The sequence below is a fragment of the Nicotiana tabacum genome, chromosome 17, assembly GCF_000715075.1.
Source record: "Nicotiana tabacum cultivar K326 chromosome 17, ASM71507v2, whole genome shotgun sequence".
Classification (NCBI taxonomy): domain Eukaryota; kingdom Viridiplantae; phylum Streptophyta; class Magnoliopsida; order Solanales; family Solanaceae; genus Nicotiana; species Nicotiana tabacum.
The window spans coordinates 109,915,229-109,931,792 of NC_134096.1; the positions used below are offsets into that span (position 1 = coordinate 109,915,229).

The window sequence follows — 16,564 nt, forward strand, 5'->3', positions numbered from 1 at the left end:
GACCGTCTTAGCTGAGGAAAAACATTTATCAAGAAAATTTTTAGTCATTTCCTCCCATGTTCTAATTGATCCATTTGGCAAGCTTCGAAGACATTGCTTCGCATCATCTTTAAGTGAAAAGTGGAATGCCCTTAAATACATTGCATCTTGTGACACCCCATTATATTGAAATGTGTTCATAATCTCCTCGAAGTCCATCAGTTGCATGTTTGGATCTTCGTTCATCTTCCCTATGAAAATGCGGCTGTTTTGAATGGTTAGAAGCAAACCTTGCTTCAGCCCGAATTATTGGCTACAATTGGAGGTGGTCTAACACTTCACAATCCTTGATTGTAGATTGGCCTGGTGTAGTTACCCAATGCTCCACCAAGACTTAGTACCGCATTCTCGCACTGATTTTCTATCAAGGGTCGATTTAGATTGAATCTTCGACCTCTATTGTCTTCGACAGTTTCCTCAGCAGCTCTATGGGTTGCCTCAGCAGCTATCCTTGCGGTTGCCTCTACCTCATTGTCATCATTATTAGCCATGTGTTCTTGGGTTGAAGGTTACCCCAACAACGTTACAGTAAACGCTTTCTCCTTCCTGAGTTACCATATGTGTTTTTTCAATTCTAGGTTGTAGGGTATTACTTCTTTACAAGAAGATCGTGACATACACTACAGACTTCACCTATTACCCTGCACACTAAGGAGAAACCCGTGAATAACAAAATAAAAGTAAAAAAATATATTCCTGAATTAGCACTGCAAACTATTTCAAACACTATTGATTAGTAATCCCCGGCAACGGCGCCAAAATTTGACGAGCGCAAAATACACACTTAAATTGTGCTCGCTAGTCAAAGATAGCATAGTATAATATTGTGTCCACAAGGATTGGAGTTAAACAATATTATCGTAGTTTCTAGCTTGATTTCTATCTAGGAGGATCAACAGTTGAGATTTATGTGGTTAATACTAAAAGTAATTAAGAATCTAGAGCTAATTGACTAATGACAATCGAAGCAAGGCCTAAGCAAAGGAAGAAATCAATGGGAGAAAATGGGGTTTTGATAGAATAGGTACAAGATAATTGTCTAGGATTTAACTCTAGATAATTCACTGCTAATGTTCAAGTGAGTCTCTCGAACTCACTTAATTATCAGTACAATTGTTTAGTAGAAACCCCTCTCTCGATTAAGTCTCAACCTCTCAATATGAACCAATTTAAGCTATGTGAAGATATGCAAGAATGCATAATGGATTGGTCTTTAGGAGAATCTTTCTCGATTATTCTCATAACTAGGTTTAATCAATGATTCAACTAGCCTCTTTCGATTACTTAGAAGAATCTATGAACTCAACCAATAATCTAATACAAAGATATCACAAGTTATGTCTCTTTCAGTTACAAGAATAAGCGAATATAGATACAATAATTAAATCTTCCAAAACCGATTCAAATATATAAAAATAGAGTTATAATCTACAAACAATCATCAATACACCAAATCCATCAAAACCCAAAAGGATCTACTTCATAGACATGGAGAAGTTCTTCACAAATATAACTAAAGTATAGAAAAACATAAATTCAATCCAAACCCGAATCTAGGGTGAGGAAGAAATGGTGAAATCCTTGTGCTTGTGTTCTTCCAACTCCTCCTTAGCCCCCTTAGGTAGAAATTTTATCAAAAATCCATCTAAAATGGTGATTTGGTGCATTTAAGCCATCCCCAAATCAAACCCCGGACAAAACTACCCTTTTTAGCAGAATTGAGAAGTCACTCTAATATTTTTGGGCTATCGCGCCACATGCCGCGCCACCCCATGCGGCGCGCATGTAGGAAATTCTAGAACGTGCCAAAATATGAGTTCTGGCCACTTTTTGCACTACCGCCCAAAGCCCCGCGGGGCGGTAGTGCAAATTGTAGCCAGAAATGAGCTTTTCAAATTTTTGACATCCAGACTTGGTTTTCAACCCCCGAACGTGATCCCGACTTAATTTCTTAACCTTGTACTCAGACTTCAAAGCTCCAAATAGCTAGAATTAGCTCCATAACATCTACATAACTCGGAATCACTCCTACAAGGCATAAAACACACAATGAGTGCAAAAACACTGCCAATTAAAACTCAACACAAGTAAAGTGCAGTGAATTAGAGTGTAATAAGAGACTAAAATACGGGATTATAGTCTACCATCATCTCCGCACCTTCGGGCTCGTATAGCTTCTTCGCCTTGGCCTCATGTATTTTTGCCTCCACGATCTCGGACGACAGGTCGAAGCCTCGAGCACGAATCTCTTCGAGGACTTCCCTTCGAGACAACCGCCTCACATACTCGGTATTGGTCTTCAAGCGGGCCTCGACTGCTTCAACATCGGCCTTGTATTGAGCCACCATCTCATCAGCATTGGCCGAGGTTATCTCCAACTCGGACTTCATTATTTCGAGCTCTTTACCAAGGGCATCCCATTTAGCAATGGCCAAGCCCAGTTGTGTTCGGAGATCCTCATTTTGCTGAGCCCATTTAACAACTTTCTCCTTCGTCACCCGAAATTGAACTTCTACCAAAGATAGCTTAGCCTGGGCGGTTTTCTTCTCTGAGGCCAGCAGATCCATCTTGCTTTTCCACCCATCGGACATTACTTGGATTTCATCCATCTCCTTTTGGAGTTGGTCGATCTGGTCAATTTTCTGCTAGACCTGCAAGGTATTGTTGTTAGCCATTGTAACTGGTTCCTCGTTTCTTACTTTAAATATATTTACCTTTTCAACCAAGTTGGCGTGCTCCTGCCTTAGGACCGATGCTTCTTTCTGACCCCCATCCAACTCGGCCTGAAGGTTCTTAATGACCCCTTCTTGCTGCTCGCTGAGAAGCTTGTACATATCCCTTGTCTGGGCAAGCTTCTTGACCTCAAGCTCGAGCTAGTTGACCTCAACTCGTAACCTAAGGAAACTCTCATGATGAAGTACCGAGGCTTGCAAAAAGGTGAAAAATGTGAGAAATATCAAAACCTAAGTAAAAATTTGAAGGAACATAATGATGCCTTACTCGGTTCAGCGCCTGTTATGCCTTATTGAAAAGGCATGACACGTTCACCTCTTTTTTGTTTGCCTAATCTTCCTCGGTCACCAGGCATCGAAGGTAGCTAGTTATACCCACTAGAGCAAACAAAACCCGGGCATCCTCCGGGACGGTCAAAATAACCGATCTCTTGCTACCGTGGTCCACACTCGAAGAAGGAAACTGGTTGATCAATTTCGGGCTTGAACTCGGCCTGCCAGCTTCCGAGGATGTGTCCTTCTTCAAAACTTCCAGGTCGCCCAGCCCGAAGAAATCATCCAAAGCGGACGAGTCCACACCGTCGAAAAAGGAGTGAAGGGGATCGTCCGTGTCCTGGACTCCTTCATTGGACTTCTCCTTTCTTGCTTGAGCCTCCTTCAGCATGGACTCAGTTTAGGAAGGCATCCCCGAAATCTCCATTATACCGGGCGCTTCCATCAGGGCGGAGCCGGCATCCTGGGAGTCCCACCCCGGACCTCCACATCGATCTCTTGAGTCTGAGGGGGGTCGACCCCACGAGTCTCCCCCTCGGATGCCTCCTACTCCCCGGGAAAGGTCATCCCGTGGGTAACGAAAATGAGCTCATCCTCCGGCTCATCCCAGAGACGGAAGAGAGAGTTAGAGTCCGGCACCCAGGAGTTAGAGCTCTTCTTGGGCTCCCCTTCCAAAGGCCTAAGTTCGGTGGTCTTAGGCAAACCTGCAACAACAAAGGGGAAGAAAAATTAGTATAATGAAAGATAGAAGCACGATATTAAATACTCAAAAAGAGGCCTTACCATAAAAATGGGCCTCCTATCGGCCCTTCGAAAGCTCGCGCCATGCGTGCTCGAAATACGTCATCTGCGTACAAATGCCTTCGATCTATTCCTTTAGTCGGGGACCGCATTTGGAACCCGTGCAACAATTGCACAACTACAAATATGAATGAGAAGAAAGAAACTGAAGAAAAAAGAATTTTGACGCTTAAAGAGAGATTTCACTTATGAGACGCATTCCATTTCTCAGGGAATTGCATGTACTCGGGGGGAATCAAATCTCCTGTCTTCACTCGAACGAAGCATCCCTGCCAGCCCCGATCTCAGTCTTCGTCAATACTTGAAAAGGGGGCCTTGCTGGCCTCGCGATTAAGCTTGATCAGTCCCCCTCAGAAAATTCGGGGACTGTATAGACGAAGTAGATAATCGATCTTGAACTGATGAAACTCGGTCTTGTTCATGAAGTAGCGAAGGGGGATCACGATCCTCCATAAAGATGGATGGATTTTTCTGAGGCACACCTCGTTCCTCCTTGCAAAAGTCCAGAACAATCGGGTCTACCAGGCCCAGTGTGAAGGGGTAAGTATAAATACTTAAGTACCCTTCAAGGTAGGTAGTAATAGAGTCTTGGGGCCCTGGGACTACTACATCCTTGCCTTCCCAATTGCAGTCCTTTCGAACTATGGGAAGAACGTCTTCGATCACGGAGCATATGTACCTTGATGCTCCCTCACCCCGGTCCTGTTTGCTTGAGGGTTTCTCGACCTTAAAGTCGTCTGCAATTGAGAAGCCCCTGGGGATGAACACTTTCAAGGGAGGCTCGGGGGCCGGTGCGTCAGCAGCCACCTCGGGAGAAGCTGTTTCGAGGGAAACTACTTCGGAGCAACCGCCTCAGTACCGGCGGCTGGTTGGAAAGATGAAGAGGCAACTTGTTGAGGAACAGATTTGGATGTTTTAGCCATTGTTATCTAGGGAATTTTGAAAATTTGAAGAAAGAATGCGAAGTTTTGAAAGAACAAGTTTTGAAGATGATGAACATAGTATGCAGATTTGAAGAAAATCTGGGTAAAAACCTCGGAATCACTATGAAAATTAAAGAACAAGGATGCAGATATGAAGGTTTGATAGAGGTTTGATGATGGTTGAAAATCTCGAAGGTAATAGCTTGTTCGAAAAGTAGAAAAAGAACAAAGGGTGGAAGCTTTTATAGGGAGATAGGCGATGCTTCGCATTCGGGGGCAACCAGCCAATGAGCGACACGTGTTCGAGGTCAGAATGACTCGACTGTTAGGACGTTTCGGCTCCTTCGTCGTAGCGTACAAAGGAAGGAAGCAGAGAACATCTGTCGTTTCCTATCGTTTCGGCAAACCTACTCTCTAAGAAACGAGGGGATTATCTGTATACGGGTAAAATCGAGTTCAATGAGCACCCCGGTTTTCTGGTGAGACAAACGGAGCAGGGACGTGACCGTAAGAAATCAGAATAAAAAACAGGAGCCTCTCGTATCAGGGCCCGAGCAAGACACCTACCCTCGGAGCCATTAGGACCATGTCCCCAGGTCCGGTTCGAGTCCCAAGACTTTGGATCGCACTACTAAATGATCACACACGACTAACAAAGGGCCGTGATATTCGTGCCCAATCAGATATCACGGCGTGAATCTCGGTCCGTATTGACAGAAAATCGGTGATTAGCGAAAAAGAAGTGCAACTTTGATTCCCACGGGACCTTTCTCTTTCCAGACTCTTGGCTTGCCAACCCACTACCCCCAGGAAAAAAAAGGCAAAGAGAAAAAAAGGAAGAAAGGAAGAGATTTTTTAAATAATAGGATATTTCTATGAAAGTCAACGGTTTTACGTTGTATTAATGTGAAAGTCAACGGTTTTACGTTGTATTAATGTTACAGGCTAACCATCCCATTTATTTGCTGGAAATAAAGGCTCGTAACCTAACACAAGCTATTCTATCCAGAAATATTATATTTCGTATGTTATTGAATAGCACGTCAGTGCATGATAAATTAATGTACAAGAGAAGAAACCCATAAATAGTTACGCTTAGGACTGTCCTTGCTTAAAAGAACTCAATCTATGTTTGACTCGTATAAAATATTTACTGATTTGATCATTACTTCAAGTAAATTATTATTTATTCAACCAGCTTCATTATTTATTGGAACTGTAATCCATGATCAAATTGGAACTGTAATCCAGTTGTAATTTGCTGGTTTTCTGTTCAGTTGGATTGGAGGAACCAACTGGGATATGTACGTGCGAATATGTCTAGCCATATTCACTCTTTAATAATTGTTAGTCAAATACTAATTTCAAAAGCCTAGGAGACAGGATTACATAGCTGCTAGCTTTAGAAATTGAAATCCACACCTCTTTATTTAATTTTTCATACGTAAGAATCCTACTACTAGTATATATCTTCGAAAGATTAAAAATATGGCAACGACCAACTTGCAAACTAATCTACTGTTGTATTGGTTGTGATGTCTTCATCAAAAGATTAAACAAAGCTGTCTTTTCAGCTCTAACGAAGAAAAAGAGAAGGAAAACGACATCAACTTTGAACTTCTCATCTACAATTCACACTGAATATAGGATGGTGAAGACACTTTAGAAAAGAATATTTGAATTTGCAACTTAATTAATTTCGAGTAATATGTTGTTTCATTAGATGAAAACAGATAAGTTTCAAAAAACAAGAACCTCAGTATATAACTATATATCGTAATGCCATTTCATATCTGTTGCAGAAACCAATGCGGATCTAATTAAATCGTAATTATGCTTACCTATTGGGCTATACTGGGTTGAAGGCAAAAAAAAACTTATTGGGCTAAGCTGGGTTCATACAAAGAAAGGCCTTGATTTTGGGCTAGTAATATTTTCTCTCAGTACTGAAATTTATTTCTTGGCCCTGAAACATAAAGCTGGAAAAGTCAATTGTAGATAAATGGAAAGGGAGTACTTCCATTTGATCACATATTGGCTACTTTGTTTTACCATTTGACTTCAGAATTCTCAGTACTCATTATGGACCAATGGGTCCCAATGGTCCCACTCTCTGTTTGGATTTTGTAAAGCTTACTCAAATTTGGTAATGTTGATGACATAAAAGCCCAACTTAAAAAGCCTGCCCTGTATCAGCTTTCAGCCTGCCCCTTTGTGGTCCAATTTTACTTCTTCAGAAATCATAACTTTTCCAAGTACAAACCTACCACCTCCCCTTCCAACAAGCCCATAACCTACCCTTGGTTTTTTTTTTTTTGGGGGGGGGGGGTGGGGGATGGGGGTAAGAGGAAAAAGCCTATTTCCTTTTTGGTTCGTTCAAAAAAGAATAACCCATTTCTAAATTTGGAAATAATTTAGCTTATACTTCAAATTCTACCCTTAATGAGAAGCTTTTATAACCACACAAATACTTTGGACCTCTTTTTAACTTGTTTAGGACCACAAAATTCAAAAGTCTTCATTTTTTCTTAAATTTCGTGCTCAATCTAATATGTTCACATAAATTGAAACGGAGGGAGTAATTGGTAAATGAGTATATACCATATCATGGGTCTTGGTAATTTTGGCTAAATCTTCTCTAAAACATAGCACTCTTAGCATCGATTAAAGCATTTACAGCAAAAAGATCTTCATACTAACACAGTGAAGATGTAAAAGTTAAATGTTAAGACAACTTTTAAATTTATCCATTTACGGTATAAAGTATTTATACAATTAGATCACTCAAGACTGGAACCGCATATAATGTGGTATGAGTTGACAACCTAGAACATCAGGTGGATATAGGGGCGGAGCCACAAGCCCACGGATTCGATAGAACCCAGTAACCTTAGTTCAAATCTTGTATTTATGCTATAAAGTTCAATTAATATGTATAAATAATTTATCCAGAACTCAGTAAGTTGCCTTTTGTAGAATTCTAGAACCCATAAACTCAAAATCTTAGCTCCGTATCTGTGAATAACATGTTAAAGCCAGTCAAATTACAACCACTGTGTAAATAAATAGATAAAATTTAAATTATTTGTGTTATAAAAGTCACATTAGTCCTAAGCTCCTGTATGAGGCTTTACTTCTACACATTTGGTTACTTCTAAAAAAGTTCATACTAGTTTGTTAAGCTTCACTCAAAATCATTGGATAAAGTGTCTAAAAGAAAAGGAAAAAGTTGTACATATAAGACAGATGAACTCATGTAAGTGTGTTGGCTATGTCAAATTCATAAATATCACACGTTAAGATAAAAACCAATGCATAAAGAAAGGGCAAGAAAATACAGAGAGGGCATAAGCATACATCACTCTCTTCTCTGGGCTCCTTGGAAGGCTAGACAAAAACATTGATAGCTACTGCACATGCCCCCATCCCCTCTATTTCATGCCTTCCCCATGTGCACTTGTGCTTCCTCAATAAACATTAAAATACTATCACAAATGAAAATGATAGTAATGCAATAAAAGATGAAAATAAGATTCCTATATTCAGTAATCTTTTTTTTATTGAGACTTTTTATATGACTAGAAGCTAAAAAGGGATGTTCTAAAAGCTCTTTTTCCACAATAAAGTACATTTATCTTGATTTACATAACATAAGATCTCCTTTTTGTTTGCTCTTTTTTTTTTTCTTTTTTTTTTTGGGTGATGGTTGGGGATTGAGGGAGTTAAGGAAACATTAAAACAGAAGACAAAATTGAATTACATTTGATCATGAATGCCAGATCCCACTGAGAATGTTTCTGAATCTATTGGAGGATAATTTCCTGACAATCTTTTTTGCATCTGAAACTTCAGCTTCTGCTAGCTTCTCAATGTTTTTCAGATACCCAGAATTTGCAATTTTCTTTCTGGCACTATTGCAACTTGTTAAAGACATGAGTATAGAAAGCAATAGCTTCTTGTTACCAAAGTTTGCCTGCTCAGGATCAAGCATTTGTAGCAGCAATCCAATATTTTGATCACTCTGTACAAATCTCTTTTGGTTTCTTGGCACAATAACCATACTTGATAGTGTTTCAGCTGCCATTTCTCTAACCTCAAATGACTTTGAATCAAAAAAATTCACAAGCTCAGGCATAAATCCAGCATCCCCCATTGCTTTCTTGGCCTCTCCTGATGTTCCACATAGCCAAAATGCTGCCTTTAAGGCCAATTCTTGAAGTGAACCATCCCCATGTCTAAGAAAATACAGAATGTGATCCATAAATCCATGATTCAACAGAATGTTCACTGAATTCACTGATGAGAAACACAAATTCACAATCCCCCTCAAAGCCATTTCCCTTGCTTTAGACGAGAACGATGATTTCGGATCCAAAACACAAGCCAGGGCTCTTATTCCACCTTCTTTCATGATCATTTGCCTAGTTGCCTCATCCCCAGAAGCCATACTTTGTAAAAAATCAATTGAACTAATTTGTGTAACCTCATCTTTAGACCTTGCAAGCTTGACAAATACTGAAATTGCACCTTCCTCAATCATAAACCTCTTGATTTCTTCAACCCCAACAAGATTTTTCAACACCCCACAAACCAAACCAACTAATTCACCAACAGAATCACTCTCTGTACATAACTTCAACAAAACAGTAACTCCACCATGAGCTGAAAGTGACCATGCATTATCTGAATTCTCTGTTAACTTCTGCAAACATCTTGCTGCAAATTCTTTACTCAAACCATTCCCACACTCTAAAACTCTAATTAGTTGTGCAATTATTCCTGTAGAAATTAAACAACTTCTATAGGATTGATACCCTGCTATTACAGATAATGTCTTAGCTGCCTCTTCTTGAAGATTATCTTCTTGCAAATCAAGAAAATTCACCAACAGATTAACAAAACTATCAACTTCAATTGCAACTTTAACATACCTATCATCTTCTTGAATGACTTCATTCAAAGCAATTAAAGCTTGTTTCTTCATTTCTGAAGAACCAATCTTGAGCCTTGACAACAAATCCCTGATATAAAACTTTATATCATCACGAGAAGCGCCAATACTCGGCCTTGAAACAATAATAGCATAGCTCTGAGTTAGCAAACCAAGAGAGTAAATCTCAGAAATGTTCCTTACATGATTGTCCAACTTTGAGGAAATTATATCAAGATCACTTTGCATGAGGAGTTTCCCACTATAAGAAAATTCCATACAATGCTTTGAAAGTTCATTGCAGTTTTTGAGGGTTGCATTAATGGCCTGAAGAGAGCTGCAAAGTGGAGGATAATTCTCAGTTGAATCACAATTCTCTATAGCAGAAAGACTAGAGAGAAGTTCTTCAAGCTTATTGCGAATAGATTGCCATTTCACGGGAAACACTTTGATTGAATAAGAAAGAGATATGAGTGAAGAAATGAACTCAATTTCTTGCCGGATTCTTGATTTTCCGGCGGGTGATGCCAGTTTAATTTGTGCATGTTCCGTTTCAGTAAACATGTTGGATTTCATTGGCCCATTTTCCGGCGAGATGGGGTCGGAGAAACGGCGAATTAGTTAGAGGTTTTTGGGAGGAAAATCAAGGTAATTCAATAAATTTTATCTTGAGGAGAAAGAATTGCTCTGCCTATATTATTCATGCTTATCTTCAGTTGATGTACAGAAATTGTGAACGGACTGAATTGACAAAAATAGCCTTGGAAACTGTGTGACAGATGGATTGATTAGTGCGAAGACATAGGGGTATTTGTGGTATATCAGTTGCAGAATGGTGGCTAGTTAGTTAGGAGATGAAACAAGGGAGAGTTATTTAGGGAAACTGCTTTGGACTCTTGGAAGTTAGATAGGTCCAATTTTTTTATACTCCAAGAGAGATCACACCAATTTTAAAAAGAAAAAAATAATGATGGAATTACTAAAAACAAATTTAATATATTTTGTAGTGTATCAGAAGTTTCGTTTCATCTTTTACCAATCATTTCGAAATTATGCAGAGTCTTTCTTAATTATTTGCTCCATTGAATGTCTCAAATAATAGACAGCACTAGATTTTTTTTCTTCCTTTTATTACTGATAAACTGAAGTCCTTTTCTTAGGGGTGGCAGGAAAGTATATATAAGCTCTAACTGCAAAAACAAAATGGGGAAAGTTTATAGACAGCACAAGTTTATATTAGGCTGCAAGTATTAGGAAAAGAGATTTAAAAATTAACGATTTTATTTTATAAAGTCATTGTCTTATCATGAAATGATTTGATCCACAAAAAATGGCTTTCAATGTTGCAAAAATATAGCTTCACAAGGAATCTTACTTGTGAATTGTGATGTTCTTTTTGTTCTTTTCAATTGTTGCTTTTGCGTGTAGTCATCTATTATTTTGCTCATATACATACTGTTGTTATATCCTACTTTCATATCAAGTGTCAACAACCTTAGATGGAACTTGATACCCATACTACAATGTGAAGATGAAATAGGAAAATAAAAAACATGGTGTTTTCACTCTTCACGGGAAGAATTGATAAAAAAAATAATCGATTACAATTTAAATAAAAGAAAACAGTCTTATAATAATCTCATATATTTTATATTACCGATTTCCTATGTCCTAATATAAAATCTTCTGCTAAATTGAACGATATAACCAAAAGAATATTCATACTTGATCATATAATACCGACCCTCCTTAGGAAGATAAAATAAGTTTAACAAGAACGGGGGAGTTAATAGGGAACTGCTTAATTGGACTCTTTGAAGTTAGAAGTTGGAGACTTTGGACGGATGTTCAAGTTTTATGCTCCATATATAGAGGTCTCATTTAAAAGAAAGTCTCACCAAATTTGAAATAATAATTTTTCCTATTATGGATAAACAAGTATATATTTCGAGAAGTATCATAAACAAGAAACTCAGCTTGTATAGTATATAATATTTTTAGGGACAGAAGAGTGTATCAAAAGTTTCAATTCATCTTTTAGCTACAATTTGAAAACTATATGACAACTTTCTTAAGTAAGTTGCCTCTATTCACGTAATGCCTTGACAGATAGCACTAAGTTTTTTTTGCAATTTTTTAAAAAGAAATGGCCCTTTTTATTTTGGAAGAGAGGAACATTTATGCTAGCTAAAAGGACACGTGAGTTTTACATTGATAACTTACTAGGCTTTATATTAGTTTTAGTGGTTCAGTTCCGCCAATTATTTATAAAATTTGTATTATATTAATTTTTTGGGTTACTCTATTTTTTATAATTAGGCTTTTTGAAACCATACCAATCATCTCAGTTTCTCTTCAATATCAATATCAGTATAGTTCAATTAACTTTTAATATTTTTTAAAACATCATATAAGAGTCACTAATAGAAGTTAGAACGTGATAATATTCATACTTGCATTGGAATTTGGCTAAAGTCTTTAGATATTCTTACTATCCAAGAGGTGATGAATCAAAGGGAACATGAAAGATGGTCACAATACAGATATATCTTACTATTCTATAGCAATGAAAAATAAATTAATCAAAGACAAAAAATTATAAATCACACGAGTGAAAAAAATATCAATCAGGTTGGGACTCGAGAATAAAATCTATTAGAGGATTAAGTATTCAACATGTAAAATCTAAATCACGAAATGAAAGATATCCAACTTTATTGCTTGCTACTCAAGATTATTGAAATACTAGGTGGCTTGCTACCCAAGATGGTAGAAACTAATTTAGTTTCGACAGGAGCAAAAAAAAAGTTTGAGAGTTAGAACTTTTGGTATTAATTACTTGGCTTGTAGCTGTTTCTATAATCCCAACGCCCTGGTAAATTTTTAATGTTTTATATTTTTAAACTTAATATATGAAATTTATTTTTTATATATAAATTTATTGGTACGGTTTGGTAATTTTTGATTTATTTTCGTAAAATTAAAAGTCTAACCTATTATTTCGTATGGTATATGAAATTTAATTGATTATACTCAATTATATACATGTAATACATAAGTTATGCGTATATTATACCTTCATTGGCTAATTTTAGTTTAAGCAGTTGGATGGTTGGCTATTTGGATTAATTTTTCTTTAATTAAAAGAAACCTAATAATTGATTCGATACGGTACAGTACGGTTCAGACGGTTTAATTAATTTTTAAAGATCGATTGACAAATCTAGATTCATATTTTCATCATGAAATGTTCTGATCCAACATAAATGCATTTGTAACCATCTCATTCAAAAGATTAAACGGTTAGATATAGCATATTTTTATTTATACAAAAGATTTTCAAAATGATCCCTTATATGCGAACCTGATTCCTTTTCTTCAGTCAATCGCGTATAATTTTTTTCTAATAATGGATAACGATAAAATTTGAGCTCATCTAATCTAAAGGTTTAAATTGTTAAAGATAAACAAAATATTTTTTCGCTATATATTCAACAATAGCCTCACAATGGATCTTACTTTTGATATATCTTTTCTTTTCTAGAATGTTTCTTTTATGTATAAGTTATCTATTCTTATGTCGTATATTGTTTTACTTTCATGTCAACAACCTAAAATAGAACACGAGAACCATAGAAAAACAGAACATTGGCATATTAGCTCTAAATCAAATATTAATCTCCCGTTTGACCATAAAATTTGGGAACTTTTTTCTTAAATTTTGTTTTCAAATATATGTTTGTTATAGATTTTAACTATTTTTGGCAGATTTTGGAAACAAAATATTCAAATCCCAAAAACAACTCTAGAGTAGTTTTTGAAGTTTTTGAAGTTTTCTACTCACAAAATTGTAATTTCTTTTTAAGTAAAATGCATGTCCAAACACAATTTCAACTTTCAAAAACTATTTTTCTTCTCATCTTCAAAAACTTATTTTTTTAAGTTTCAACAAAATCTATATTCAAACGCTATCTAAAATAGTAGTGATAATTTGTTGATATTGTCTCTTCCAATAGTTTTTTTTTAAAAAAAAAACTCTAATTCATTTTACACAGTGTTAACTTAGTTTAGGATGAGAGAGTATCTTCTTTTTCACGTCTCGTTTCTTAAAAATTGAAATTTACGAGGGTGTTTAACTCATTCCAACCTTTAAAAAAAGTAGACTGACAGAAATATCTAAAAGAATTTTCTTCTTCATAGTAAATAAGTTTCTTCTTTTTAAATATGGGAAAGAAAAGTAAACGCCAACCTCCCTACATTTAGATAGTGTCATGAATTACCAGCCAAAAAAAAGGAAAAGATAGTGTCATGAATTGTTTTAGACTTTAGGAAGTTTCTTTCTATGCCTAAAAGTTAAAAGCGGTGCTATACATTGCTTAGTAAAGAAAGACGAGAGTTACAGAGGATCTGACATTTGACAGAGGAATGGAATTTTGACACAATAGAATAAAAAGATTGAAGTTGTAATGGACCATCCTTTTAATTAGAACTCTCCTTTTCTACAGTATAATACTTAGGTAAAAAAGGTAGCAAACAGATAAAAAAAACATAGTGTAGCTTTCAATTAATAAGAACTTTGGCAATAGAGATGCCAAAATGCATAGTCCCACCATGTGAACCCCCTATATATTTAGGCTTGTTGTCACCTTTTCAGCTCAATCTTTCTTGATAAAATTGCATCTCTTTTCTGACCTTTTTGGTATTGGATGGTGAGATGACCTTAACCAATCCAAAGACCTTAACCAATCCAAAAGCTGCTAAGATTGAAATGGCGAGAATGTAAATTGCATAATTAACAATGTTAAGTAGTAATCTATTTATGTAAAAATAGATATTGTATGTTTATTGAGTTGGTTTCAAATGTAAGTAAATGGATTGAAAGAGCCATTAATTGTTATAGTCTTATATTAAGTGAATAAGTGATAGTGATTTATATAAAGATAGATGTAGTATGCATATTGAGTTGGTGTAAATACATATATATATATATATATATATATATATATATATATATATATATATATATATATATAAATCCAAAAAAAGAAGAAAAAGTATACCCTTTCAGAAGAAGACGAATTACAAACAAATAAAAAAACTAAAAAGTTCCTTTAATATGATTAGATGCCTATTTAGTACGAAGAGGGTCTTATTAGATGACAAAAATAGCCATTATTCTGTTGGTCACGGAGTACTATTCTATACTATCTTTTACCCCAGCTGCCAAACCCAATTCTTTTAGCACTAAATACTTGAAAAGTGCATGAATTTACTAATAAAGTCTTTTTAGTGATCGCCGACCTTAGTTATTTTCTATTTTTTTCCTTTAATATAATAGTTTCCTTTGTTAATTAGAGAAGTCCCTTTGAATGCCAGCGTGCGAATATTTAGCCTTTTAATCTGAAAAAGGTTTGTCGCTTCCAACTAATTTCTCCTCATTTTAGATTAAAGAGTTAGCACATACCCATTATCAACCATATTATTTTTTATTATCATATACAAAATAAAATAATCAATAATTATTTGCATTCCACTTACAAGGAAAAGAAAAAAGTTACTTACATATATATATATATATATATATATATATATATATATATATATATATATATATATATATATATATATAGAGAGAGAGAGAGAGAGAGAGAGAGAGAGAGAGAGAGAGAGTACAAGGGTCTATCGTGTAACTTGAAATAAAAGATAGCTCGGTATAGAGAGATTTTACTTTATCAGTGTATATACCATAACTAAATCCTTTTAAACATCCCAAATTATGAATTTTCATATATCCGGAATAATGGTGATATCCCAAACTATTGTCACGTAGAAAATCATAATCTTGAATCTGGAGATAGGAGATTTCTATAGCAGCAAAATAAACAGTGAAATTGCATGATGCGGTGCTTATTTAATGCTCATGAAATGTTAGGTAGAAAAAGACAACTTATATGAGGAAATGTGAGTGATTATGTGCCTGAATAGCGAATACCCTCCTTTTGACTTTGAGTGAGGAGGAAGTGAAATCCAACCCTGAACCAAAAGCCCTACAAAATACCTTAGCTTTGAAGAGAAAAGCCACATACACCAATATAATTACTAATACAATAATGAGTCAGCAAAATAAATTAGTAAACTGAAATTCGGCAATATTATGCATTATCATTGTCTAATTATGGGGATATATTTATATTTCAACTTTTTAATAGGTTGACGGGGATATGGGTAAGTGAACACATTCACACATTCATTTTAGTGAAAGACAAAAGTCATATATAGATATCAATGAAAATAGAAAGGCCAACTAATTACAAGATTTATATGCAACTTGTAGTTGAGGTTCTTGATATTATGGATCCAGATTAGTTGATTAGTATCCCTTGATATGGACTGCTCTATAAATAAATTTTGTTTGATTATCAACATCTCCTTTGGGACTCAACTCCATTTGACTTGGCCTATTTATGACTAATACTCAGTGGAGCCTGCCTTGTTTTAAATATTACTCGATCACACTAAGTATGGTACTGTGGGATTACACTAAGTATGTTGTCGTGGACTCCGTATGAATCGCCAAAGCTAATGCTAATTCACTGGGGGATCGTTTTGTTCGGAACAAGGATATCTCGAGATTATAATTCAGGAATTATAATATCATAAATAATACCAAGATTTTAATATAAAATTTCTATCTATATTAGCAAATATCAATAACTAAATACGGGATAAATATAATTTCAGATTTTATACTGGGATTAATTCCGGCAACCAAATGAACTCACAGACTCTATTAAATTATAGTTATCAAACTTTCCCTAAGATGGCCTAATTTAATTTGCTGGTGACATATGCTACGTGATTAATTA

General features: G+C 35.8%; 1 protein-coding gene across 1 annotated transcript; it reads right to left on the minus strand.

Annotated features, from left to right (window-relative positions):
* Nucleotides 1-8,033: 8,033 nt before the first annotated feature.
* On the minus strand, nucleotides 8,034-10,605 carry LOC107799259 (uncharacterized). The gene has a single exon (XM_016622354.2). The coding sequence runs from the start codon at nucleotides 10,272-10,274 to the stop codon at nucleotides 8,535-8,537; it is 1,740 nt and encodes a 579-aa protein (XP_016477840.1). The 5' UTR covers nucleotides 10,275-10,605; the 3' UTR covers nucleotides 8,034-8,534.
* Nucleotides 10,606-16,564: the final 5,959 nt, after the last annotated feature.